This window comes from Podarcis liolepis (genome assembly GCF_965112155.1).
Source record: "Podarcis liolepis genome assembly, chromosome: 14".
NCBI classification, from domain to species: domain Eukaryota; kingdom Metazoa; phylum Chordata; class Lepidosauria; order Squamata; family Lacertidae; genus Podarcis; species Podarcis liolepis.
Window position 1 is genome coordinate 23484820 of NC_139569.1, and position 27932 is coordinate 23512751.

The 27932-nt window shown below is 44.2% G+C and overlaps 3 protein-coding genes across 23 annotated transcripts in view; 2 read left to right on the forward strand and 1 right to left on the reverse strand.

Annotated features, from left to right (window-relative positions):
• MEIOB (meiosis specific with OB-fold) overlaps window positions 1-3822 on the forward strand; it is a 235691-nt gene extending 231869 nt beyond the window's left edge. For 13 of the 14 annotated variants that reach the window (XM_083473774.1, XM_083473769.1, XM_083473776.1 and 10 more), the window contains 5 exons: window positions 578-679; window positions 1377-1530; window positions 2244-2433; window positions 2741-2827; window positions 3347-3822. In XM_083473774.1, coding sequence (XP_083329900.1) covers window positions 578-679; window positions 1377-1530; window positions 2244-2433; window positions 2741-2827; window positions 3347-3487 — 674 coding nt within the window. In that variant the 3' untranslated portion in view covers window positions 3488-3822. The remainder of the gene's footprint in view (window positions 1-577; window positions 680-1376; window positions 1531-2243; window positions 2434-2740; window positions 2828-3346) is intronic. The other variant, XM_083473775.1, reaches the window with a different exon arrangement.
• FAHD1 (fumarylacetoacetate hydrolase domain containing 1) lies at window positions 520-6805 on the reverse strand. Of its 2 annotated transcripts, XR_014518846.1 has the most exons (3): window positions 6698-6805; window positions 1997-5588; window positions 520-1667 (listed from the first exon to the last, which is right to left on the reverse strand). XR_014518846.1 is itself a non-coding variant. In XM_083473894.1 (2 exons), exon 2 carries the CDS (start codon window positions 5472-5474, stop codon window positions 4803-4805), a length of 672 nt encoding a protein of 223 aa, XP_083330020.1. In that variant the 5' UTR covers window positions 5475-5588; window positions 6698-6800; the 3' UTR covers window positions 3923-4802. The 2 variants fall into 2 exon arrangements, 1 of the variants encoding a protein (XP_083330020.1); XM_083473894.1 differs by lacking the exon at window positions 520-1667 and having other exon boundaries at window positions 3923-5588; window positions 6698-6800.
• LOC310692695 (hydroxyacylglutathione hydrolase, mitochondrial) lies at window positions 2742-27732 on the forward strand. Of its 7 annotated transcripts, none has more exons than XR_014518842.1 (10): window positions 6868-7024; window positions 13987-14168; window positions 16058-16122; window positions 17611-17728; window positions 19746-19854; window positions 21329-21432; window positions 22922-23023; window positions 24034-24113; window positions 25294-27397; window positions 27458-27732. XR_014518842.1 is itself a non-coding variant. In XM_083473856.1 (9 exons), the coding sequence occupies exons 2-9, from the start codon at window positions 14064-14066 to the stop codon at window positions 25391-25393; spliced, it is 783 nt and encodes a 260-aa protein (XP_083329982.1). In that variant the 5' UTR covers window positions 2742-2827; window positions 13987-14063; the 3' UTR covers window positions 25394-27732. The 7 variants fall into 7 exon arrangements, 5 of the variants coding, with proteins under 5 accessions (XP_083329982.1, XP_083329979.1, XP_083329980.1 ...); XR_014518843.1 differs by lacking the exon at window positions 6868-7024 and adding an exon at window positions 11108-11251; XM_083473856.1 differs by lacking the exon at window positions 6868-7024 and adding an exon at window positions 2742-2827 and having other exon boundaries at window positions 25294-27732.
• The last annotated feature ends 200 nt before the right edge of the window (window positions 27733-27932 follow it).

Below are 27932 nucleotides of genomic sequence, written 5' to 3' on the forward strand. Positions count from 1 at the left end.
ACTTGCTTACTAAATAAATAAACTTTATTTATTAAGTAACTTACTTACTTAATAAATAAATAAATAAATTTCAGTCCCACATGTCCTTATTAAAAAGGATATAATATATTATGACTGGGAAAGACCTCTGCCTATAACAATGGAGGGCTACTTCCAGAAAGATTAGACAATTCTGGGATAGATGGTATCTCAATGTATGATCTTAAGGCACATGAGACCACCACCTTGCTGAAGCTAAGCAGGTCTGGGTCTGACCCTGGAGTCCATGACAGAAGAAAGGTGGAATACATGTGTAAGAAAATACATTAATGGATCATCCACCTGCTTTACTATAAGGTGGTCTTATAGGTTTCATTTCTATCAACACAATCCTATATGTGTTAATTCAGACGTAAATCCTGTTGACATCAATGGACCGAATGCCTTGTGTGTAAAGAATTACAGCAATGTCTTTTCTGTAGCAGACATCAACCAAATACATGGAGCTAACCATTTAGCTAAAAAATCTCCCACAAACTATTTTGGCATTATGCAACTTTACCTTTATTAATACTGCTTTGAAAAATATTTTTTCAAGATACACCAGAAGCAATCAATCTACACAACTTTATAAGAGAAAGTGCAGAAATGTTAGATTTGGATGATGAAATGGGAGATCATTTCAGAGATTCCATAAATGGTGAGTGTTTACCAAGTAGTCCTTTAATCTGATAGAAATATATTTTTAAAAATTAAAAAATTGTCCAGTAGCACCTTAGAGACCAACTAAGTTTGTTCTTGGTATGAGCTTTTCTGAGGTTGATGGACTTCCATTTCATGCAGCTCAATGTGGTGCCTTCCATGGTTCTAGATTCAGGTATCTGAATCTAGACTGCTATATATTGCTTAGATTTACCCTTCTAAATGCAAACAGTTCTCAGAACACAGGCTAACTTTTTTACTTACTGTTGTTTTTTTTAAGGACAGCATGTATTCAAAGTTATTGCCACATACTTCAGAGGCAAATGTATGTTAAAAGTTCTCATGTACAATCCATTTGATGCTGCGTGCCATTCTGAGAACTATTAACTGGGAAGTATGCTATAAACAGGGAAGTGTTCAGCTATCATGGCTCAGAGAATAAAGAGTGGACTTCAGTCTGGGAAATCATAAAAATTAATTAAAGTTTAACTGTTCTGGTTATAATACAAATGAATAACAGAGTCTTTTCTGTCCAATGGCATATTATGATTTTAAATGTATTTTTCTTATGGTAAACTATATTTTATTGAAGTCCAAAGTCCACTAGTCAGTGGGAAGTTTTTTTCTGTCTTTAAACTTCAGATCAAGTCCCTTTTTAAAAAGACAGTCTTACTTCTTTTTCCTGTTATCTTTAGTACAGGCAATAGTTGATGTTTATACAGTGGAGCAATTAAAGATGAAAGCTTTGCAAAATGAGGGAAAATCAGAACCTTTCTATGGCATTATTTTTGCCTACATTTCTACGCTGAATATTGATAATGAGACAACTAAAATAATACGAAACAGATGGTAAGCACCTCATTAAGTGTCCTGGACATTTATCCTGCTCCTCACTCCCATTCCAAATCAGCTTGAAAAACTTCCATCTCTCTATTCCTCATACCACTTTTTCCTCCTAACTCAGCTTCAAAGCCTTTTCTGAAGTACTGTACAGTGGTGCCTTGCAAGACGAAATTAATCCGTTCCACAAGTCTCTTCGTCTAGCGGTTTTTTCGTCTTGCGAAGCAACCCTATTAGCGGATTAGCGCTATTAGCGGTTTAGCGGCTATTAAAGGCTTAGCGGCTAAAAGGCTATTAGCGGCTTAGCGGCTTAGAAAAAGGGGGGGGAGCGAAAAAAACCGCAAGACTCGCAAGACTTTTTCGTTTTGCGAAGCAAGCCCATAGGGAAATTCGTCTAGCGAAGCGCATCGAAAAATGGAAAACCCTTTCGTCTAGCGGGTTTTTCGTCTTGCGAGGCATTCGTCTTGTGGGGCACCACTGTAACCTTATCTAACTCGCATGTCCAAAGATTCTTTGCTCTTCAGCCATCCTTCTTTCTTGCCTTTGAGCCAAGATAGCATGTCTATTCTATATTATACATTCTATTATTGTACACTCATAATTAAACAAGAAGCATATAAAAACAATGTGACAATTTCATCAGATATAATGAATAGGTATGTTAGATGCGTAATAACACACGTTCATTCATTTAAAATCTTGCCCTCTTTTCTTTTTTGCAGTAGCAAGTGCCACTATGTGGTCAATGAAGGAACAAACTCATGCTCCTTCTGTAGCAGCTTTGTCTCCTCCTCAGATGCCTCACTACTCTTTGCCAGCTTTGATGTACTAGTTGATCTGACAGACCACACAGGCACTCTCCATTCTTGCAATCTCTCAGACACAGTGGCTGAAGAAGCTTTAGGCTGCACGGTAAGAATGTATTAGAAATAGATCTCTTCTATTCAGGTTTATGGTTCAGGTTGTGTTTAGAACGTATCAAGAGCCTGAGGTTTAATGCATTGCACCAGTGCTGCATCTGATGAAATATACTCTAGCCCAAAAAAAGTTATGCTGCAATAAATTTACTGATCTTTCAAGGCACTTCAAGGCCTGCTTGGTTTTGCTGTGAACCTACTGTATGTATGCACTTCTGAAAACACTCATCTTCCTTTTGACTCATGCTTCACTTCATGCTTGTGTGCACTGCATACCAATTAAGTTGTGGTCACTCCATTAGGTCCAGGAGTTCCAGACTCTGACAGAGGCTCAAAAAACAGCCCTAAAATGGCACCTTCTTCTAGAACGAAGCAAAATTTATTTTAAAGTAAGTATAGAAATAAGAAAATACAAACTTAAATGAGAACCATTCTCCATGACAACCCTCACCCTATTAACATATTCTGAGGAATCCATTATCAAAGTTTCTTTTAGTGAATCAAGAACTGAGATTTGAAAAAGGCGTTTTCTATGATTGCCAATAATATAGATCAGTTTATCCAGCAAGTTCTTCAGGAGGCAACACCAACCAACTTTGGAGGGGCAGGTGGGGGAATTGTCAGCTTGTACATTTTCCCGTCGATAACAGATTTCTGCATGTAACTGCTCATCCAAGCGGATGAAGTTAAAAGTAGCTGGTGTGTGTGTGTGCACGCGCGAAGATTTTCTGTGAGAAAACAAGGTCAGAAGGACTAATAGCCCTCTCCTGCCCACCTTCTCCTTCAAACTGCCACTGGACACCATAATATGTAGTTCTAACTTTATATCAAGTTGCATTATCTTCTTGCAAACTGTATTTTTGGAGAAGTATTTTTTTTAAAAAAAACTAACTAATTTACTTCTATAGGTTATTATTTCGCCCAGTTCACGAACCGGACTGAGAGTTAGTTTGCTTTCTTGCAAACTAGCAGATCCTGTGGAGGCCAGTCAAAACCTGCCTGGAAAAGACCTACCTTGCCCAGCTTCAGAACAGCTGGAAGGAGTCTAAGTTGTTGTAATATGGTGAATTTACATCTTTTTGGGGGGGCGTTGCATTCTCATTGCAAAGATGCTAGAAAGTGTGCTTTATCATTCATGTTTTAAAACTGTGTACTATCATTTAAGGAAGTTTACCTTAGTCCATCCTTCACCAAATTGGTGTCCAGCTCCTATCAGTTGAAACTGATGAGAGATCTAGTCCAAAACATGGTGGGTTTATAAGGCTGGCAAAGGCAGCCTTAGTCTGACTTAAGATACCTAGGTATACTTTCTACATTCCCTTTAAAACAAAGTTTTCATTCCATGTATAACATATTTGAGGAAAAATATACTTATGAAATTGAATTTTTTTCTGCAAGCCCATTTCTTTAAATTTTATATTATATGAAAAGAGGGAACTGTGTTCTGTGGGATTTCAGACAAAAAAGATTTAAGTACATTGAACACTATAAATGCCAAGTTTTTTTTATTTCAGACAACAGCCACATGATACAGTGTGTCTGAAATTTATTGAGGCAAGTAGATAGAAGTTTTATTTACACCTTAGTATACAGTTGCATCAGACTTCATTACAAAATATATTCTAAATTTCACCATATTTCCATTTTGTATGTGTATATTTTAATATAATTTCCCCTGTTGAACTCTATATAAGCAGTCTAGTCTGGTAGAAAAGAATAATTCTTACATTCTTTGACTGTGCTCTTCAGAAAGGCCACACTTAGTTTATAAGAAGGCCACACAATCGTTTATGATGACAAGTATAAGCCATAGTGAGTATAAGCTTGCACGTTCCCCCCTCTTCCTATGGCACGTCCATCAATAATTTGGAAGCTTTCACTTTCAAACCATAGTTTAGTGTGTTGTCTTAACCACATGTTAATGTTTACTATTGTTTGTTTAAAAAAAACAGCTTCATAACCTATGGTCTAATGTTTGCTTTGTTCAACAAACCATAGTTAAGATTAACCAGTTTTGGGGGATCTGGATGACAGCAAGCTGCAGTTAATCTAAACTGAAAGTGAACTACTTGCTGCTGCGCCAGACCCAAAGAGGAGAGCAAAGAGTGTACAAGCCTGAGGCTTAGTGTGATGCCTGAACACTGTGAATATATTAAATGCCCAACAAGATGGGCTTCCAGCCCTTCTCTCACTCTGTCAATGTGGAAGAAGCTAGAACCTGAATGAGGGGAAAGCCAATTTTACTTGGTGGCTATATAAGAATATAAACTCCCAGTCTATCCTGTCCCACAGGAAAGGAATGGTTTAGTGTCCCTGTGCTCTACAGTTTGAATCTGTTCTTAAGGTAAAAGGAAACATCCCCTATCAAGGCTGGCATTTCTGCCGAACTACTTGAAACCGCATGCTCAGCACCCCCTGGATCCCAGCTTCTATTTCATCATTCTCTTGCAAAGCAGAAACCCCTTTTGGGGTTCCTGTTAGGATGACATCCCCTTCTTCCAGCGTGACAATTCCACTGATGTAGCTGATGATGTAGGGGATAGAGAAGATCATGTCTGATGTATCTCCTTCTTGCCGCATCTCCCCATTTACCTTTAGCCAGATCTTCAACTGGTGTGGATCTGGGACTTTCTCTTTGGGCACAAAGTCACTGACTGGACAGGAGGTATTGAACCCTTTGGCCATTGTCCAAGGAAGCCCTTTCTTCTTGCATTCTTCTTGGGTATCCCTGGCTGTCATATCCAAGCAGAGGGCATAGCCTGCCACATGGTCCATTGCTGTTTTCTGGGAAACTGCCTGGGCTCTCTTCCCGATCACCACCCCAAGTTCCACTTCATGGTGCAGCTTATTACAGTAATAGGGCTGGATGATGGGAGAGCCTTCCCTGACATAGGCGGATGATGGCTTGAGAAAGAAGAGCGGCTCAGTTGGGAGGGTGTTCTTCAGCTCTTTGGCATGCTCTGAATAATTCCTCCCCACACAGATTATGTTCTTGCCCCACTCCCAGAACCTGGCCAAAGGCTTTGAAGAAGTCATTTCCCCCTCTCAACAATTATACTTCCGCAGGACAATGAGCTCTGAGTAGCGCAGCTAGACCTTTGCTGCAACAGACGCAATTTCTTCACTTCAATCTGGTTGCTTGCTTCTCAGCTTGGGGAGAAAAATAAAACAAAGTGTGGGTAAAACTCATACATTTCCTTCCCATTCAGCTTCTTTTGCTACCAGAAATTCTCAATACAGCTGTCAAGCCCATTCTTTGTACTTTCACAATGCATTAGCCTCATTCACACATAATACTAAGCCAAGCTATAGTTTAGTATGAACTAGCAAGGATGCAGTCCACAGTGAGAAAATCCTGGCCACTTAGCTACTTCCCCAACATACTACCTAAGACATGGTGTGGCTTAGCATGACATCCGAACCCAGGCTTGTGGTGTTTCCCTCAAACAATCCATGAGCAGTTGGCAAAAACACATTGGTTACAGTTCATGGTTTGCTTGAAGTGAGACAAATCATCATCCCAGGTTCAAACGTTACACAAAGCCATGGCACGAAAAGAACAGGAGGCGCAAGGCAGGCACAATTTTCTCACTGCACCAGCACACTTGCTTATTCACATCATAGCTTAGCAAACCAGACTGTAATAATCACTAGTAGATTGTAAGTGCAGGAACATGGATGAAAGCTTGGGACTCCCTGTTTTATGGCTGTGCAGCTCAGATTCCTGTCACCTGGCATCAGTTTGTCAGTCACAGATCCTAAACAAGGCAAGTAGTCAGAACTAGAACATCTCCAAATATAACAGCCATTATTTTGGGGGGACGGGGGGGGCAGGCCTTTTGTTGGGGGGCAGGACCGCAGTTTGCTATGTATTTTTATTGATTTTATTGTCCCCACTTCACTACACCCATGTATAATAGTCACAATAAGAAAAAAAAATTCTGTCCCTCGAGTCCCCATGCCCACACAGTTGGCTAAGATTCTGTGCATTCTGCCCCTTCTCAAATGCACTTTCTAATTATTTTAAATGTGCCAGGCTGACTCCAGGCCCTGAAATACTCTGGGTGTTTGGGCAAGCCTTGTTTCATCACCTAAGAGATATACTTCCCTAAACAGGGGCACTCTGCGTGCGCTCAAAGACGCCTAGTTTCTGTTGTTATACCCTAGCAAGGCCGTTTACCCTTTGCCGCGTCCGCCGTCAGATACTTCTGCAAGGGCGGTCTCATTTTCTGAGAGGCGCCCGCTGCAATCCTGCTTACCTTTCAGTCACACATCCCTAAAGGAAAAGAGCCGCCACTCTACTGCTCCAGTCTCGCCTTTTTTGCAAGGACGTAAGCCTGTCCTCCAAATGTATAAACGCCCCGCCCGGCTCAGAGTCCGGGGAAGCGATTGGCTGGCTGAGACGGGTCAGGGGCCAAAGGGAAAGGGGCTGGAAGGCATCTGCACCAAACAGATCGCCCGGCCGCTGCTTGTGTAAGGGGGCGCGGAGGGTGCCTGGTTGCAGCCTCCGCCTTGGACCATGGTCTGCGGGGGCGGAGGGAGGATCGGCGCCGCAGCCGCTGTGTTGTTCTTGGGGCTCCGATCGGGTAAGTGGAGCCGCAGCAGAAGGAAGCGTCGCCTCCCCTTAACATTGCAGGGTTTGGAGCGCCGTTATCTTGTTAAAAGTTATTATTGAAAAAGCGCCTTTTTCGGTGAGGATCCTCTTGCAGCTGCTCTTGGACGTGTCCTTTATTGGAGGGGGAATCTTCCGCTCTGCGGACACCCCTAGCTCGCCAAGCCGCTCGTTTTCCTTCTGGTCGCCCGCAGAGCACGAATTGCAAACCGCATGAAATCTCTTGCATGACACTCGGCTTTTAAATGATGAGTTAAAAAATAAGTTAATCTTCACTGTAAGGCAGGAGACCCTCAAACCTCTTCAGACCCCCCCCCCCCTAAACCCAGTCTGGAATATAGACACACTTTCTCAGGACATATTTACAGTGCGCGCATACTGGTATCTATTTATAGCTATTCCTTTTCGCTGGGAATTGTTTTGTGGGTGCGGAGGCTGCAGATCTCTAACTAAGAATCTGGGGGACCTGGATGAAGTAGAACCCCCCTTGGGGAGTATCTATAAAACTTCGACGGATATAGAACGTGTATAGCATACAGCAGGCATCCCCAAACTCTGCCCTCCAGATGTTTTGGGACTACAATTCCTATCATCCCTGACCACTGGGCCGAGTTTGGGGGTGCCTGGCATACAGTGTAGACACACACGCATTCTCTCTCCTTCCACCTTCTCTTTCATTTTATTATACGTAGCAAAAGTGGTGTCGCTGGTGCAATGACATTTGAGTGAGACTGACCCACAATTTGCTAAATGTGTTGGCGGTGGGGGGCAGTCAGCAGCTGAAGGCCCCTGAAGCCATATCCCCCCTCCAAACTCGCAAGGGCTTAAGTTACCAGCCTCAATAGACACAGGGTGGAGGCGAGTTGTTGAACAGGAATTAGCTCAGCCTTATTTCTCAACTGGGTGGCGCTGTGGGTTAAACCACAGAGCCTAGGACTTGCTGATCAGAAGGTCGGCGGTTTGAATCCCTGCAACGGGGTGAGCTCCCATTCTCAGTCCCTGCTCCTGCCAACCTAGCAGTTCAAAAGCACGTCAGAGTGCAAGTAGATAAATAGGTACCGCTCCAGCGGGAAGGTAAACAGCGTTTCCGTGCACTGCTCTGGTTTGCCAGAAGCGGCTTTGTCATGCTGGCCACATGACCCAGAAGCTGTACGCCGGCTCCCTCGGTCAATAAAGCGAGATGAGCGCCGCAACCCCAGACCCAGCCACGACTGGACCTAATGGTCAGGGGTCCCTTTACCTTTACCTTTATTTCTCAACCAGGTGTCCTCCAGTTGTTTTGGACTACAACTCCCATCAGCCCCATACAGCAAGCACTAGGATACCATGGCTGATGGGAACACAGCCATGCTTGGCTGGGGCTGATGGGAGTTGTAGTGTAAAACAGCTGAAGGGCAGCAGATTTGGGTAAAACTGCAACAAGGCATTGCCAAGCCTGAGGGAAAATGAGCTGCAATGAAATTGAATGGGCTTTCCTGTCTTGCCTCCCAAAAAGTCTGAAATCGTGTTTTGACATTAAACAAAACTTAGTCTGGTGTTTCTTGATTGTATGGGCATGCATGACATCTCATCAAGCTGTCATCTGTGAAGTATTAAATGCCATTTCACATCTCTCAAATGCTATGATCACATGCCAGCTATCAAATATTCCTGGCCTCTACATACTATTGCATGTTTGCAATTGGACAGTGTCTATTGCATGTTAGCCTCTAAATGTTGTCAAGTACCATGGAGGTACTTAATATCTGGATAATATTCAAGAGCAAATTTCGTAAAAGAGTATTTTGAAAAAGAAACTAATTTCAGTTCTACTTCTGGAAGATATTAAATATGGAGGAGAAGAGCAAAGTAGGTTTAAGGAGACAAGTGGATGCTTACAAAGTGCTTTGTAGAATAGTGGAGCTATTTCTCAGGGTGGGGGCACATGCCTGTATCCTGAAGGAAGGAATCGTTTATCATCTTACAGTTTGATAAACAAAATCTGCTGTCCATTGTAAGATGGAAAGGTAGCTCTAATATTTTCCTTTTTATTGAATCTGGGAATATGGAGCACACCGTGTGCTCTGTTCTTCTTCTTTGGCAATCACTCCTAGCTGACTAAGATTGTCTTCCATGACTAAGATTGTCTTAACAGTGTGTCCATAAGTGACTGTGGAGGCCAATTCTGGATCCACATATCCTTTCCACAGTGGGGACTTAGGTTTCCCGATGGGAGTTGATCACAGTGAGGATTTTCCAAACATGCCTTCCTCTTAGCTCCTTTCTTCCTTTCGTCCTGAGTTTGTGCTTCTTCAAAGTCTTTGATGTCTTTGGTAGAGGCTATTCTCCAATTGTAGTGCTTGCAGGCCAGTGTTTGCAGGTGTGCTCTTTTACTGTAACACAGACCACATAATACATGATACAACAAGGAGTTCATGTGAGCTTCCAGTAGCAAAATTGCGCTAGAGAAGAGACAGACTTGGTTAAAATGAGGCAAAGTCTCTGTGTTCAAAAAGTCTTTAAAAATATATTTATTATTTATTAAATAATGTTTTTAAAACCCACTTGATTGTAAAAAGAACCCTTCAAAGTAATTTACAAAAAAAAAACACAAGAAAATTATCTACATGTAAAATTAACAATAACCATTTGAAACTTCCAGAAAGTTAAAATAACAGTAGACTAAATACAAATAAAAACTTGCATCAATTTTCTAAACGTCTGGGTAAGCATGTCTAAACAATAATGTTTTTGGCAGGGGCCAAAAAGAATACAGTGAAGGTGCCAGCTTGATATCTTTAGGCAGGGAGGTCCAAAGTGTAGGTGCTGCCACACTAAAAAATCAAGTTCCCATGAATATTGAGTTCAAATGACGTTCATGTTAGTTTCAGCTTAACATCATCAAGCTGTTTGTGGTAGTTTTCCCTTTGAGAGTGAAAATTATCACAATCCTGTAGTCTGGTATTAGGAAACTAGAAGGGAAGGATCTGGTTTTTTTCCACCAGTCTGAGTACAAGTTGGTGGGGTATTTTGAGGTGGTGATGCTGACAGGGTCAATCCAACTTGAAATGTGAATTGAACTCCCCCAGCCAGTTTGTGGAGTTGTACACAGAAGCAGCCAAAGCTACGAGCTATCTGACTTACATCAGACTTAATCGATGCATTTGATACTCCAGAAGCCATCAATATCCTAACTACTGGCAGGGTATTACAATTAAAACATCTAAAATAAGTTACAGTTAAAAAACATCTAAAGCAGTTAAAAACAATCTTCCAACCGGTGATCTCAAGGTTGCCAGAAACTTGCATTCTCCAGCTGCCAAGTTCCTGGGTAAATGGGAATGTTTTCAAATCCCTCCTGAAAGTTAGTAATGATGGAGATGGGCACACCTTACTAGGAAGGGCATTCCACAACCAGGGAACCACCGCTGAAAAGGCTCCAGTGATGATGACACCACCAAATCATTATAATTAATAAAGTAGTAGTAGTATAGTATCAGTATTAGATTAGTACCCCACACATTTGCCCCCATTCTTTGGATGAGGCTGCTTCCCCTTTAACCCCAGTGTATTCCCAGTCAGTGCATTCCCAGTGCTAAAAGAATGTGCAAGGTGAATAGGGAAATTCTGAGTTGCTATTAAGCTCCCTTCAACTTGCCACTGTAAAAAAAAGGAACCACGGCTTTAAAAATCCTAGCTCATTTCGCACTCCTGGTTATGCACCCTCCCAATGCTTTGTTTTTTAATAATCACTTTCATTTCTTTTTCCATGGCGTCTTTCACTTTCACATTTGCTGGCCAGGCCCCATGAGTTTCTGCTCTTGTTTGCCAACCGCGTGATTGACCATCTCCCTGAGACTTTCATAAAGGCTTAACCACCCCACTCAGCTTCTCTAGAACAGATAACTAGGAGTGTGGGAGATACCCCAGGGAAATAGCCCCCCCCAACCCCTACCCCTTGGTACATCTTTGTGGTAAGCCAGTCTTGCTGACAACACAAACAGTGATAATCGCTGACAGCAATGCTGGTTGGGTGGAGCTCAGTCTAGCTGAGCCATCTGCGCAGCTGGATTGTGAAGATTGTAGGTGTTGAAACAGCCTTCCTAGACTCTAGACAGAGCTTGGCTAGCTCTGTGATGGCTTGAAGACTCAGAGTCCTGCAGGTCACAGGAAGAAAGGAAAGATCGTTCATCATTGCACTGCACTGCTTGTGTGCTTTAAGGCAAGTTTGTAAATAATCCTTGTTTTATGGGAGCCTGTGGTAGAATTGTCTCCAAATAATATAACTGTGTTATAGGAGCTGTAATTTTAAGGAGCTGCACTTGAGCTTGCTCTTTCCACCTTCTTCCTCTTCTTTTCTTCCTCGTGTGTCATATCTTTTCATATTCTCAGTCTGATATCAGGGGTCGTTGTAGTACTGATTTTTCTATGCTGATTTGGGAGCCCTTTTTTTGGCCCAGAAGGGCAGGGTGTAAAAATGCCTTACATAAATAAAATAAATAAACTTCCAGGCAGGGAAAAACCTGCAATCTGGGTCACTGATGACTGAGTCCTGTAGAGATTTGTGTGGACCAGTTACTCTTGCTAACTTAAATGCTGCTTTGAGGACCCCTGAATAGTGAGGTTTGAGGTACCCCTCTAGAATCAGGGAAATGTATGGCAGAATCAGGGAACAACGTGCATTTATCTGGAGGTCTGTGGCTCAGTAGGTAAGTCACTTGCTTTGCATGCAGAAGGTCCCAGGTTCAATCCCTGGCGATTCCAGGTAAGGTTTGGAAAGACAGGATTCCTCCCTCCATGGACTGCCAGATGGCAGCAGCCATTCCACCAGGCTGCAGCAGATGAGCATAGCTGTCAACCTTCAGATTTAAAAATAAGGGATCAGCAGCCTCAAAAAAACGGGATCAGCAGCCTCACCAGTCCCGGAGACAGTCTGCAGGATATCTAACAATCCGGGGTAGCAGCAGGAAGCAGTGGGAAACGGTGCTGGAATAAGGGAATTTCCCGCAAAAAAAGAGAAGGTTGACAGCTATGAGGTGGGGGAGAGAAAGGAAGCAGGGTGGTTATTGGACTACAACTCCCATCAGCCTTGTTTGGCATTGCTGCCTACTCAGCCTACTGGGAGTCTAGTGACATCTGGAGAAGTCCACAAGTTCCCCCACCCTCGCTTGGAGTGGACCACCCTTCTCTTCTGTCTGGGCCCTGCTTCCTTCCCATCTGCCAAATGGGAATAATGCTGTTGCCCTACCATACAGGGTTATTGTAAGGATATTAATAATGTGCGTGTAGCCTTTTGAAAAGCTTCTCTGTTTGTTCTCTGTTTAATTTAATTACTTTTTTCCATTGGGCAAGGCAGTTTCTCTCGTGAATTAAAAAAATTACAACCGGAGAAGCAAGTCTCTTTGTGGGGAGACAAACTGGTTCTTCCGCTTGCTCAGAGGCACTGCTGTACACTTTTGAAGGGACTTGGAGATGACTCAGCATAGCATGTACCTGGATGACTTTGGGAAATGAGGTCGCTTCATTTATTTATTTCTACTTTAAACTATTGATGCTGCGCCTCTTGGTGGCTGCTCTAATGTAGATTGCATTTTTGTGGAGAAGTGATTGTCCATTAAGTTTGAAGCATTAGTATGACAGAATGTAGGAAATGGCCTTAGCTGACAGGTTCAAGCAGCGGTTCCCAAACTTTTGGAGACCATTGCCCCCTTGGTCCCATTAGTTCACCTCCAGTGCCCCCTACCCTATAAAAAGCATTATTCAAAATAGCCATTTGTACAGCTCATTAAGGAAGACAACGACACATTAAAATATGAAACAGTAACAATTAACTGCATATTTATTCAAAAAATACATATATGCAAAAATAAATATATGCTCTGACCTAATCTTGTAGCCTAAAAAAAAGAATATTCAGTAAAGAATATTTACTAATGAAAGTGTAAGGCTGAAGGAAGTTTATAGCATAAATTTAGCCACTTACCACACATGCATAGACCTTCACCTACCACAGAGGTGTGGCAACTAAATTATAACAAAATCAATAGCTGTTACCAATAATTGGCTATCTTGTGACTTGTGAATCTCAGAATCATAAATACAAACAATTGTGACCAAAGGAAATAGCTTTGAAAGCGATAAGAGCAGTAAAACTTCTAATATGAAGCGAGGAAAGTGTTTCACTCTGGGGTCCAGCCTGGTCATTTGTAAGTACCATACTTTTCCGTGAATAAGACTGTGTTTTTTTCTTTCAAAATCATTCAAAAAAGTGTGGGGCGTCTTATACACGAGTAGTGCATAGGGTGGACATTTATTTGGTTGCTGCTGTGGCTGTCAGCAGCTATTGTATGTGTTATTGGTTGGTGCATCAGTGGGTGTTGTTGATTGGCCGACGATCCGGCAGTTGGGTGGTTGATTTGCAGCTTCTGCCAGCGATGTGTGCGGGTGAGCAATTTTTGGCAATCCCCCCTTTAAACAGCTCAGCAACTCTGGGCAATCCTCCGCAAAAAAAGCTCAACAACTCTTTTGCCAATCTCCCCCTGTTTTCTTAAATTTGAGACCCCCAAAATAGGGGTAGTATTATACATGGAAGCATCCTATAGACAGAAAAGTACGGTAAGTGATCAAGGTGCTTGGAGGGACCCCCTGCTGCCTCCTTTTCTCTTAGCACCACCCTAGGTAATCCCACCCCCAAGACCAGATGGACCAATGGCCAGACTTGGTGCAAAGCAGCTTCTTAAGGCCCTTCCTGCCTCTCTGTTGACGGTTTAACAGTCACCTTCCCCAAAATTCTCTCCCCCACTAGCTAAACTGCTCCTTCATTGGTGCATCAGAATATTTCACCAGTCTCCACCCAGAGCATCATGGGCGCCACCTGCCCCCCAACACACACATTAGCCTTCACTGCTGGACCCACTGCCTCTCCTAAAATTTGTCCTTCTTCTTAATCTCCTGAAGGTTTGCCGCAATTTCGCACCAGCTTCCTCCACACCGAGTTTGAAAGCAGAGCGTCCAAGGTCATCTCACAAGCCAGCATGAAGGTGGAGCTGCTCCCAGCCCTCACAGACAATTACATGTACCTGCTCATCGACGAGGACACCAAGGAGGCTGCGATAGTTGACCCTGTGCAGCCCCAGAAGGTACCTCTGCTCTTTCTGGGTTTAGAAGCTTTGGAGAACACAGTTTAGTCGATCAGATCCACACTTGTGGAGTTGGTCAGTGTACACAGTGCCGAGCTAAATGGATCCAATCCTCTTAACTCTGTATGAAGCAGCTACTTATGTTCCTAAAGGGCAGGGCCGTAGCTCATTGCTTAAGAGCACCTGCTTTGTATGCAGAAGGTCCTTGTTACCTCCAGGGAAGGTTAGGAATGTCCCCTGCCGGAAACCCTGGAAAGCTGCTGCTAGTCAGTGTGGGGGTCTAGGTGGGGCTCCCCTCGTGCTTGATCTGGAAGCTGCAGTTAGTGCAGACTGCTGCAGCATGATTGCTGACAGGAGTGAGGCCTTGTCAGCGTATAACACCTGTGCTCAGAGATCTGCACTGGTTGCCGATTTGTTACCGAGACAAATAGAAGGTTTTTCTATTAGGCTATAAATCCCTTAATAACTTGGGACCAGTTTACCTATGAGATCACTTTATCCAATATGTGCCCACTTGACTACTTCAGATGGCAGAATTGGCACTCTTGCAAGGACCGCATAATAACTGTTTCACATTTGTAAGAACTCAGTTGTTTAGTGTGGCAGCACCTATACCTTGGAACTCCCTGCCTATTGGTAACAAGCAGGCTCCTTCACTGTATTCTTTTTAGCAGCTGCTGAAAACATTGTTTAAACAAGCCTACCCATATGTTTAGAAAGTTGATGTGAGTTTTCATTTGTTTCAGTCTATTGGTTTTTTTGGTATGTTTTCAATTATTGCTATAAATTTTTAGTAATAATTTTATTGTTTTGTCTTTTTTTGTAAATGGCTTTGAGAGGTTTTTTTCTACCATCAAGTTTAAAATATCACATGCATTAACTACAGACTCAAAAGAAGGAAATGTATTTGCTTTTCTCCTACCCGTATAAGGAAACTGCTGGTGTTCCTAGTATTTCCTTTTACAGGGACTCCTTATGTCCAAATAGGCATCTAAATGAGATTGACCATAATAAGCCGTGGTTTTGAAGATAGGCCACATTTGCACCATCCATTTAAAGCACCATGATACCACTTTCAACAGTCATTTGAAAGAATTGTGGGACTTGTCATTTGCTAAGGGTTCTAATAGGATTCTCCTCTCGCCCTCCCACAGCTGCAATTCCCATATTTCCCTGGGAAGTTGATCGTTCAACCATTCTGTGAATTGTTTGCTCTTCGAAGAGATTTCCTAGCAATTCTTGGCACCCTTAATAAACTACATCTCCCAGGATTATTTGGGGGAAGACATGACTGTAAACAGTGCTTTTAATGGATGGCATGAATGTAGCCATAGAAAGTGTTGTGAAATCAATAGTGGCAAGAAAAACTGATGAGCTATGCGGAACTGGCAAAATTGACATATAAATTGCGTGACAAGGAAAATTGCGACTTCAAGGATGAATGGGAACTTTTTACAAATTATCTAAAAAGACAACAAAATGATTTGGACTCCTTGGCAGGTTTTGAACATCCATAAATTTATTAGTAGAACATATGACAGATTAGGCAAGGATATGTACAATTTTATAACATGTAGAGAACAGGATGTGCAAAGAAATCAGAGAGGGGAGCTGAGGGAAATCCTTGGTGGGGGGGGGATAATGTAATTGGTTATTTGGACTGATGATTTGGTAAGTTGAAAGTGTTTAATATTTTTTTTTTAAAAAAAAGCATTGTGAAATCTTCAGGCCATTCAGCAAGGGATGGGTATGGGGGCATTTGTCCTTCCAGCCTTGCAGTACATGTCTCTTAAGGACTCAGAGAATCCACTTAAACCACAAAGCTGGTTGTGACTCAAATAGATTTTGTGAAAAGGTAAATATCCTTCCTTTTCCTCCTGTGTCTGTAGGTTGTGGATGCAGTCAGAAAGCATGGAGTGAAACTGACCACTGTCCTTACTACGCATCACCACTGGTAACCCTTTTGTGTTATATGATTTAAATAAAGGAAAGGTCTTGTGCTTCGGTGATGTATGTGCTGTTCAGCTTCATGCTGTAGGAGGCTGCCATGGTATACGTTAGTGGTTCCGAAACCTTTTTGGGCCATGGCCCCGTTGGTTCCATAAACACATCCCCAGTGCTCCCTACCCTATAAAAAGCATTATTCAGAATAGTGGTTTGTACTGCACACTAAAGAAGATGGTAACACAATGAAATTCAAAATAGTATCCATTAATTGCACATTCATTCAGAATCTAGTTAGAACTATTTAGTTTAATTAATTCAGCAAAACCCTGCGACCCAATTGCCTCTCAACACGCAACATTTCAACCAGCTTCAGTTTTGTTTGGAAATCAAATTTAAGGTCTATGAGGGGGCATCATTTAATTTTAACACCACATTGGCCTTAATAATTGTATTTTGAAGTCAAGAAGGACTTCCTCCTCTCAATCGAATTGCCTTGATGCATCTCCCTTTATCTCTTCCCCTGAGCCTCCTTTCTTTGTGTTCCTCACAACTTTCTCTAGTGTGAAACAGGATGAGCTCCTTGCTGTAAAGCCACTGTGGTGCTTGCTATCCAGGCCAGGCCAAGGCATTTTGCTGCCTGAGATGAAACAGCAACACCCAACAACCTGCTTCCAAATTAAGGTGTAGAATACCCTAGTCTGACCAATGCCACATTTATAACATACATTTAAAGCACTTATGATGCCACTTTGAACAGCCATGGCTTCCCCCAAAGAATTATGGGAGTGGTAGTTTGCTATGGGAAATTGCTAAGCCACTCTGGAAATGGTAGCCTGGTGAGGGGAATAGGGGCCCCCTAACAACTCTCAGCACCCTTAAAAATTCATTGGGCGAAGCCATGGCTTTTTAAAGTGGTGTCATAGTCCTTTAAATGTACAGAGTGAATGCGGCCCTAGTTATTTTGTCCAGAAAATTCCACAAGCACCTTTACCTGGGAATAAAAAATACAGTGGCTGTTGTCTAAGTAAGTTCTACTAATAATAGCCCCATTGCAATTAATGGACCTATATTAGTTATGTTGATTAATTTCAACCTAATGATAAATTAAAAAGTAAGAATTTGCTGTCCTTTCATGATACCTCAAATTGGCTGCCACACTCAGCCCAGTGATAGAGCCAGCCCCTACACACATTACAGTGTTTGTGTCCTGTGCGCCAGTGTGGTACCCACACCTATTTTTGCCACACCTACATGCAGCCCCCCAAGAGGGTTGTCCATGGGTGGATACAGGCCCTTGGACCATTGCCCCACCCCCATAGCCACCCCTGGACTACAGGATGAGGCCATTAGTTCTATTTTAAAAAAAAAAAACAAGAAAAGGACCAATGGCTTAACTTTAAAGAAAAGCAGGATTCAGGCTGTTTGCTTGATGCACATTGTAAGAGACTGCCTCTTGTGTGTTTTGCTCCAAAGTCTGACCATTTTGACCTTCTAGGGACCACGCTGGTGGCAATGAGAAACTTGTAAAGATGGAGCCGGGGTTACAAGTGTACGGGGGAGATAGCAGGGTTGGAGCCTTGACCCAGAAAGTCTCTCATCTTATGTCATTTCAGGTAAAAAGAAAGAAACGGGGGAAATACGTTTGCCCAAAACACCCTCTGAAATCATGTGTTCCGTTTGAGCACTGAGGCGCACGAAGGCCCTGGAGCATGGCAATTGCGTTCTTGTCACCGTTTCCTCCCCACACAAATGTCCTTTGCACGTGGCAGCTCTCTGCTTGTGGAAGATGGACTTCCTGACCTGAAATTCCTGTTTTTTGTTTAGTTTGTCTATTTTGCTTAAGCACAGGAACACATAATGCCCAGTTGCAGTGCTGGCTCAGAATGGCCCTTTTCGCCTGCCACAAGCATGGAGCTATCACAACGAAGGAGAGGTTTGGGGGGGAAGCTTCCTCCTTAAGCAGGGTGACTCCCTGGCCATTTGGCCTGTTTGAAGACGGGGGGGCAAACACCCTGTGGCACCAGGTGCCTCCCATGGGAGTTGTGTGATGCACCAGAAGTGCCACAGAGTTTCCACCCCTCTGTTTTTGGCCCTGTTTTGTCCATAAAACAAGCAGATGTGCACAGTGCAAATGAGAAGACACACAGTCTGTTGCCATATCAGCCTCTTGACAAAGACTTCGTGTGAACAAAGGCCTTCTCTAAGCGCTAATGTCACAGCAACCATGCACAGCACAGCCTCCCAGCAGCTTTTGCCCAGGAGGTGTTCTCAAGCAGTGGTTGACCGTTTAGGGCATCTGGGAGAAGCAACGAGGAGGTCCTGTCCTCCTTAAGAAGCTGCCATGTCAACTAGGCCAGAGGTGGCCTTCATCACAGGGGTGGCTAACCCATGGTCTTCCAGAGGTTGCTGGACTCTTCATCGTCCCTGACCATTGGCCATGCTAGCTGGGGCTGGTTAGAGCTGGAGTCCAACAACAATATCTAGAGGGACACAGGTTAGCCTCCCGTGCTTTACAGGGTAGATAGAGTGATAACTTGAACTAGATCTACTTTTGCAATGATGTAGGTCAGGGATGGGAAATCTGCTTCCCTCCAATCCTTGCTGGACTCCAACGCCCATCACTCACCACTTTCAGCCATGTGGGCTGCTGGTAGTTGGGGTCCAATGTCATGTTCCCCAGCCCAGATGCAGGCTTTGTGGAGTATCACAGACCTCTCCAGCGGGGGAAATGGACGCATCTTGCTGGCTCCAAATACTGGTTACTTGCGCAAGTGTTTTTGGTAGCTGGGGGCTTAGGGTTGTATCTGATGCTAGCCCTGCTCTGAGTAGACCCATTGAAGTTAATGAGCATGGGCTCTTTTAATCTCATTGGGTCTAGTCTGAGTAAAGCTCAGCTAAAGGCAATCCTGAAGGTCAAACTAGATGTGATGTTAACCAGCTGATTGATCCTTGCCTACTTGCTTTCTTTTTTAAATTTACTAAGTAGCTGTGGAAGGAGGTGGATCGGAACTGCAGTGGAGGTCCAAGGGCAAGACCTTCCTCCACTGTACTGTGATTTACGGGGGTGGGGGGGACATAAGGGGTGCAACTGCTAAATACTAAAGAAAAAGCAAACCTTTGCGGAGGACCACTCGTGTGATTAACATCACATCTAATGCAGCCTTTAATGGGTGATTTCATAGCCCTCCCACACAGGCGTTCATTGCTCCCTGTGGACAAAGCAAGCCTGATTTCCCCAGTCGCTGTTCATGGTGAGTTGCTGAAAATGTCAGACCCTTTCTCCTGCTGGAATGACCAAGGCCGCACAGCTTTCATGGGTGCTTCTTACAGCTGAGAATTAGTCAAGCTTCCAATCTTGCCTGACAAAGAGTTCTGTGCAACCAAGAAGTGGGCGCAAGTCATGACTACTCAAAACACAGAATACTAGACCATAGTCATTGGCTTGCATCAGTTTTTAGGGTTCCTTTCCTCCTCATCCCCACCCCTCTGCTTCTCTTCACCCCTGTGGGTGTTACCAATCTGAGATTCACCATGTTGGTGCGGAGCGGTCGTGCCCTTGGTGGGCAATTGTGGTTTATCTGCCCCTTTGCTTTCCCCCTCAATGACTTGAGCTTTTCCACCTTTTTTTAGGTTGGATCTCTTAACGTGAAATGCCTCTCGACTCCCTGCCACACTTCTGGACACATTTGCTATTTTGTGACCAAGCCAAACAGCTCCGAGCCGCCTGCTGTGTTCACAGGTGAGGGTTTGGGGGCACTTCTTTTGCCTTGACCTCAGGAGCTTGAGCAACATGGGGGGGGGGATGGCAACCTAACCCACCCCCCAAAGAGAGTGCAGGGATTGCCTTTGTGAAAATATTATTAAAATGATAATGTAGAATTGGAAAATATTCAGATAAGTGCAGTCAAAATGATCACGAGGGATGGTTGCAGCATTTGGGGCTTTTAAAAATTCATGTCCCTCCTCACTCACCTTTTGTATGGCATAGAAGAAATGGATAGAGAAAAGCTTTTCCCCTTCTGTCATAACACTTGAATTTGTGGACTTGTGATGAAGCTGAATGTTGGAAGATTCAGGACAAATGAAAGAAAAATCCTTCACACAGCACAGAGTTAAGCTGTGGAGCTTGCTCCCACCGGAGGCAGCAGTAGCATCCAACTTGGATGGCTTGGAAAGAGGATTGGGCAAATTCATGAAGGATGGAGCTATTAATGGTTCCTTTCCACAATGGCTGTGCTCTGCCTCCATGCCTGCAGGCAGTATGTCCCTGAATACCATCTGCTGTGAATTGCAGGTGGACATTGATCCTGCTTGCAGGTTTCCCACAGGTATCTGGCTGGCCACTGTGTGAGAACAAGATGCTAGAGTCGATGGGCCGCTGTTCTGATCGAGTTGACTCTTCCCATTCTCTTACGTGAAGATGTTCCCTCTGCCCTCCTGATGTCTTAATCTGGCTTCACCCAATGTGTTTGTCTGGTTGGGTGTTGGCCACCCCACAGCCTTCATCTGGGTGTAACCAAACACGTTCAGCTGGTTAGGTGTTGGTCAAAGCATGTGATCTGCCACTTTGCTTCTTGAATCCAAGAACTGCCTTCTGCATCTTGACACATTTTCTCACTTCATAGCCCTTTTTCCAGTGTGCAAGTGTCACCCTGAACAGATCTGTTCGTCCTCCCGACCTTCTAAATGTGGGTGCTCTACAGTGAGTGCTCCATCACTTTGCTACCCCCACCCCACCTTTAGAGTTTAAGATCCCATTCTCCAGGAAGATTGGTCTCATGGGTCCTCATATTTTGGGGCACATTTGGAAATCTAATTAACTTACAGGAGCACCGTAAAAAAAAATCCATTTTATTTTAATCCAGTAATATGCCATGAAAACTTAGGAGGAAATTGAACAGGGAGGGGATGAACATTTGCAGGATGGAAGAACGGAGAGCAACCTCAGGAAGCAATGGAGGACCACATTCAATAGCATTTAGAGACCACACACAGTTCTGGGTCTGCTGGTCACTCAGCTGTGGCTCAAATCATTATGCTGATTCTTTGTCACTCACTGCAAGCTTCTAGTCCCTACTGTTGAAGTTTCTCACCTCTGCCTCAGCAGAATCTCCTTCCTGGTTTACCCTTTTCCACCATGGTGCTCCCAATTCCTGGTTCTTTAGTGAGATCGTTAAAGTGTGTTCATTCTCCTCTCTCTCTCCCTTCTCTAGGTGACACACTGTTTGTTGCAGGCTGTGGGAAATTCTTTGAAGGAACGCCCGAGGAAATGTACAGAGCCCTTATTGAGATCTTGGGGCGACTCCCTCCAGAAACGGTACCACGCAAAGGCTCCCTGTTTGGGTCGGGTGTGTTTGTTCCCTACTAAAGACAATTAACTTTGGTAACTGTGTTCGCTCTTGGAGGACTCTTGTCAACCAGGCCAATCTACAGCTCCCAAAACATTTTGTGGGAAGCAACAACAGATAAGCCAGGGGTGGCTAAGCCCCCATTTGGTGGTTTGACCTACCCGGCAACAAGCACATTTTCCCATTCCCCTCCAAAAAATATCCCACAGATTCTGGTGGTGTTGGCAAAAAGAAGGCACAGAGCTGAGGTTGGGAGCCTAGCACCCTGATGGGGAATACAGATGATGCCCCTTCCCTCCCTGGTCATCAGATTGATGATTTGATTCACAGGGGCAGAGGTGATATCCCGTTTCTCAGCTGATCTGTGCAGGTCAGCTGGTGTGTGTGAGAGAGAGATTGTGCAAGAGAGTGTGTGAGGTGATCACACCCACCACTGGCATGTGCCACCCCACCCCAAGGGTTAGCCAAGCATGAATGCAGCCCTGAGGCCAAAAGAAGGGTTAGTTATATCCAAATGAAATAGATATAAAAAAACAGAGCATCCAGTAGCCCCACCCAGCTCTTGCATTGTCCAACCAGGAAGCAAAATAACCTTTTCCCGGGGAACAGTTAAAAGACAGACCTGGCCCTCATGTTAGGCAAAGCAATGGAAAAGTATGAATTGCCTCCCCATTGGGGCACTGGGCTGGCCTGAGAGGTTTTAATCCCGCTACTCACCTCAGAGCCATCAGGTATATATTGTTGTGAGATGGGGGGGGGGAGTGGGCTGCATGCCAAGACCCCTCTAATTCCTGGAATAGCCAGGCTAACTTCCTGATAGCCTAGGTAATAGACCATTAAGGGAACAAAGGAAGTGGCTTGGCACCAGAGGAAAAATGGCTGGGCGCCCCTCCATCAACTGGCTGGCAAAGGGACAGAGTTGAGAGTAAAGTTATGTGAGCATCAAGCAAAGCAGCAAGGTGCCTGACCAGGATCATCTTCTTCCTTCAGCATGACGGTCTGCTGAAAACCTCAGAATTAGGCACAAAAAGCGATTGTCTTGCAACTTAGGGGTGTGGGAAGCTGCCTTACACTGAGACAGAACCAGTGGTCCATACAGCTCAGTACTGTTGACACTGACTGGCAGTAGCCCTCTAGGATTTCAGGCAGGGGACATTCCCAACCCTACCTGGAGATGTCGGGGTTTGAGCCTGAGACCTTCTGCATGCAAAGATCTACCCCTGAGCTATGTTCCTTTCCCTAAAAATACAGAAAAGTTCCAGCCCCCATGACTCTGAACAAATGGCTGGTTTAAATAGGAAGCTGCATTCTGCTGAGTCCTACTTTCCCAGTCCTATTGAGGATTGAACTAGGGACCTTCTGCCTGCAGAGCAGATGCTCTACCACTGAGCTACTGCCCTTCCTCAAGGCCTTCAGTGACTTTTAACTGCCCTCCTCCTCTTCTTCTTTCCTTTCCAGAAAGTCTACTGTGGTCACGAATACACCATCAACAACTTAAAGTTTGCCCGGCATGTTGAGCCCAACAACAGCGCGATCCAGCGAAAACTCTCCTGGGCAAAGGCAAGATGGGCTTCTCATTCCTGGAGAGGAGATCAGTCAGTGGGCAGCCTCTGTTCCCTTCCGCACCCCATGCCATTGGGACAGGCAGTGCCAGTTTGATTCCTTTACTCCGGCAGTGCTAGTCCAGGCCTGTAGCCAAAATGGGCAGGGGTGGGTTTTGCGGGGGTTGGGAGGGTGAGGGCTAATGACTCATTATAGGTGGGTGGGCGTGGCAGGTAACTGAACACTGAGCAAACAATGCAAGTTCTAATGTCAACTGAGCCTTCGTCAAACGGAATACTGCTTTTTCCAAAAGGGACGGCCACCTAAGTGCCTTTGCTGTCATTGGCTAGATCTCTGAAAGGCGGGAGCTGTTTTTCCGTTCCTTTCACCTCTCTTAGAAAAAGGGTCAGGGGTTTAATGCTGTTTTTCACCAGCAGCCTTGTACCCAGCCTCGCTTGGGAATCCCAAGAAACCAAAAGATCATTTTGATGAAATCACTATGTTAAAGACAACACTTTTGAAAAATGCATTTCACCATCTTGATTCAAAATAGCGTCCAGTTGTATCCAAATTAGACAAAAACCTGCACATTGATCTCAGGAATCATAATCAAAAACTTAGGTAAAAACTAGTTTTAAAAGGTTCGAGTCTGTCATCTTGGTTCAAAATGACATTCAGTTGTATCCAAACTTGGAGGAATATTGGAAGGTGGTGGATGCTCCTTTACTGGAGGTTTTTAAAAAGAGCTTAGTTAGCCATCTGTCAAGGATTCTTTAGCTATGATTCTATGAACACCTGCTCTTTGATCTCAGGCACCATCATGCAACATTTGGTTGGATACCTTAAATATCCAAATGCATCTTGAACAGACAGAGGAGTTTCCAAAATTTCTAGTAGATGAAAACTGAGCATTCAGGATCAGGGGGTGTAGGCATATCCCAAAGCACTTTTGGAAGTCTCCTTGCAGTGGGGTTGGACTCAATAAACCTTTGGATCCCTTCCAACTCTACAATTTATGATTCCCCTAGGCAAAATACGATGGTGGGGAGCCGACTATCCCGTCGACCATTGGCGAAGAATTCACCTACAACCCGTTCATGAGAGTCAGGTAATTTGTGTTTGAGGATGACGCTTTGGGAAGGAGAAGGTGTGGGGAAGGGTGTTCTGCATTCTGAGGAACTGCAGCTGTGGGTCCATGGCTTGAGTGGAATTGGTTTCGTGAGATGGGAGTGGTCAGTCTCTTTGAAAGTGAGAATCTTAATTTGCTGATGTCCTGCATCCAAGTACTATATTTGTCTATTTTTGAAAATTATACACTATTTTTAAGCAGGCACAGCGCTGGGATGGTTGAAGCCCAGCGCTTTGTTGAGTATGCAAAACAGCCCCATCCCAGTCATTACTTTGATCATTTGAGGAGCACAGAAGGGCAAGACGCTCCTCCAGCTGTTGCAGAGGGTCTGTGTGTGTGCATGTGGCCCTTGGGTGGTTAGCCAAGGGTCAATGCGGCCCCCAGGCCAAAAGAAAAGCTTGCCATACATACATGTGTTGAGTTGCTTCTTATGAGCCAGCTAAACAGGCAGTTTTTCACAACCTGGTGGTAGTTGCGTCCATAAAGTCAGAGTAAGTGTCCTGGACCCTCCATTTTCCTTCATTGTACTTGTTGTCTGGTTGTGGCTTTCAACAGTCTTATGCATATGCAACACTGGGTGTGTTCATAATCACATGCAACAGTCTCTAGGTACTATTAGTTTTCCAAAACTGTGTGGATATTCGGAGTAGAACCATTGAAATTAATGGACATGGCTAACTTAGGTCCATTTCTTTCAGTGGAAGAACTTTCTAAGTACAACTTGGCTGGGTAATACCCATTGTATTTTTTACTCCCAGGTAGAGGTGCTTGTGGAATTCTCTGAACAAAATAACTTGGACCATATTCACACCATACATTTAAAGGGCCACTTCAAACAATCATGGCTTCCCCCAAAGAATCCTGGGAGCAGCTGTTTGTTGAGCAGCATGGCTTGTCTGTCAGCCAGCACTCCTCTCCTCCAACTGAGCTGTGATTGGATTGGAAAGTTGTTAGGAAACTCCTCACAGAGCTGCAGTTCCCAGCACTCTGAACAAACTACCATTCCCAGGATTCCTTAGGGGAAGCCATGACTGCTTAAAGCGGATCACAGTTCTTTAAATGAATGGAGCAGATGGTGCCGTAGTTATTCCATTTTCAACAAACCAAATAGCCTGTAATCTCCTGTCACCTACATGCGCCATTTTCCTTCTTTTGGCAGGGAGCCAACAGTGCAGCAACATGCCAGGGAAGGAGACCCCATCCGGACAATGGGTGCCATCCGGAAAGAGAAGGACAACTTCAAAGTGCCAAAAGAGTGAAATCCCAGCCGCTTTCCTGCCCCCTTTTTTTTCCTTTTCCAAAGTTGATTTAGTTAAGGAAGATGAAGTTTCTCATTGCTCTGTTATGTTAAAAATAATTCATGTCTAAGGACCTTTTTTTTTGTCTTAAAAGGAGGTGTAAACAAAGCACTTTGCTCTTATAGGAAATGTCCTATAAGCTATTTAAAAGATGTTTAAATTTTATTTTTTCTTGTATTCCTGGATTTGAACCACTGTGTAACAGTAAGTTTGTTTGTTTGTTTGTTTGTTTTGAGGAGTGCATGGAACTTAGGAGAGGAGCGACCTAGTTGTTTCATAGGTTGTCAGGACAAAATTCAGATCAACTTTTTGCCCTCACTTGTTTTGATTTCTGGGGAAATGTTTGCACCCTCTGCCTCAGATTGAAAAGTGGATCTGTTCTAATTGGTGTGTTTTTTTATTTTTCTCCATGCATCTCCATGCATCCAACCTTCTTGATTTCCCTCACATTCACAGCATCCATTTAAAGTTCCCTTATCCTTCATGGCTTCCCTCAAAGAATTCTAGGAACTGTAGTTGGTTAAGGGGCTGCCCAGGGTTATTAGGAGACCCCTCACAGCATCCTTAACTAACAATAGTTCCCAAGATTATTTGGGGGAAGCCATGGCTGTTAAAGTGAAGAAGGTATGGTTTAAAAATGTGGTGTGGATCTCCACATAGGCAGCGTAACAGTATCCATTTCCCTTCCCCCATCATCCTGAGTCGTTGGCCCTGCTTGGAGTCCAGTAACATCTGGAGGGCCACTGGTTCCCCAACCTAGGCCATGTCAGCATGGGAACAGCTTAGGGCACAACCAAAAATCTGGGCGGGGGAGAGGAATGTAGTGTTGGCCGTAGTTTTGTGGACTCTTCCATCTTGTAATACCGCAGTTCTGCCACTTGGAGCCGAGGAGAGGGAGAAGGGATGCTTGAATGAGCACACCTGGGTGTCCAGGGAGAAACTCCTGTGCAGACATGCCTCTAGCTTGCCAGCTGAGAGTACAGCAAGATTGTGCCTCTGCTTTTGAAAGAGCCATGGTCCGTGCATGTTGTCCACGCTGAAGATTAGCTGTGTGCTGAGCCACCAGTGCAGACAGCGCAGCAGCAAAACATCAGCATGGAGCATGGCGGAAAATTGCCATTGGGGCAAATAACTAATCTGAACACATCTTTTTTGGCTGCATTGTTCTTTTGGATCCGGCATCCCTATCCAACTCTAATGAAAAGCAGGATCAACAGATCAAGAGAAGGTCTGACCCCCCCCCCACTCTCCCCCATCTCTCTTTTCTAAAAGCAAGCTGTGTTTTTTGACAGTGGTATCGTTTTCTTTTGAGTGTGTCTACCCTGCACTTTAAACTTTAAACAAAACAAAATCCCCAGACCTTATTAATGGCTGTGTCTCCCAGCCAAGGAACTGTGGGAACTGGAAGTTAGTTTGAGGAAGCAGGGGACACTTCTACACAGTGTACCCAGAGTTCATTGCAGGAGGAACCAGTGACAGTTAAAATGCCTTTGGCAGCACTATACCTTTTTACGGCTCACACTGGGGCCAAGAAACCCCTCTAGATGGACAACCCACTTGCCAGCACCCCTCAAACCGCACCCCGTGTTCCTTGTTGATTCAGCTCACTCATGTGTACATACCTACATATGTGTATATACAGAAAACTAATATATTGCTATAAAAGAGATGAACTACTAGGATCAGAGTTAAGAGGTGTCACCAGTAACAGGCCAACTCATTTTAAAGCTGTTGCAGCTTCCGAGACCCCTCCCAGAACCCATGGAATTGGGGTCTCATGAAAGCAGTGGGGCTCCCTTAGTGCAGTATCGAGATTCCAAGAAGCCAGGAATGTTGTAAAAAACAGTTGAAAAAAGAGTGTACTCCCCCCACACGCCAGGAACTATGGAACTGGGGATAATTTAGAGGTGAAGGGGTCTTGCCTGCCCATTTCTACAAGCCACTGTATAGTGGCTCCCCAATCTGGTACCCTCCATATGTTTTGGACCACAACTCCCATTGGTCCCAGGTGACAACTGATGGGAGTTGTGGTCCAAAATATCTGGAAGGCACCAAGCAGTCTGCTTTAGCTACTGCTGCAACTGTGTGCCCACCAGCCATGAGTGGCTGATTGGCGCTGCCACAGCAAGAGAAACTACGTAGGCATGTTGCTCTTCTTTGCCCAGGAAGCATTAAAAAGAATGCTGCCATCTAGTGGTGTGGAGGTGTGCAGCTGCCTCAGGTGTAAGTTGTGTGGGAGCCTTTTATTTCAAATATTGACAATGGTGTCCTGCTCTGCCAATAAACATCTCTTGTGCTAAGCTGTGGTTCTGCCTCTAATTCTTGAAGCCGAGACTTTCGCCACGAGCAAAGACAGGCTGACTGCAAGTGTCGGGAAGCAAACACAAGTTTTCCTTCTATCATAACACTAGAACTTGTGGACATCAAATGAAACAATGAAATAAGTTCAGCGTCCTGAACCTTTCAGAACTGGATCTGGATGAGTGTTAATTTATCCCTG

Excerpts from the sequence above, each read along its gene's own strand:
- FAHD1 (XM_083473894.1), bottom strand. The coding sequence starts at position 5,474 with ATGACTTCTTCAAAGCCTTTGGCCAGGTTCTGGGAGTGGGGCAAGAAC.
- LOC310692695 (XM_083473853.1), top strand. The coding sequence starts at position 6,958 with ATGGTCTGCGGGGGCGGAGGGAGGATCGGCGCCGCAGCCGCTGTGTTG. Across the intron at positions 19,855-21,328 it reads GCCGCCTGCTGTGTTCACAG|GTGACACACTGTTTGTTGCA; the intron begins GTGAGGGTTTGG and ends TCCCTTCTCTAG. Across the intron at positions 23,024-24,033 it reads GAAAACTCTCCTGGGCAAAG|GCAAAATACGATGGTGGGGA; the intron begins GCAAGATGGGCT and ends TGATTCCCCTAG.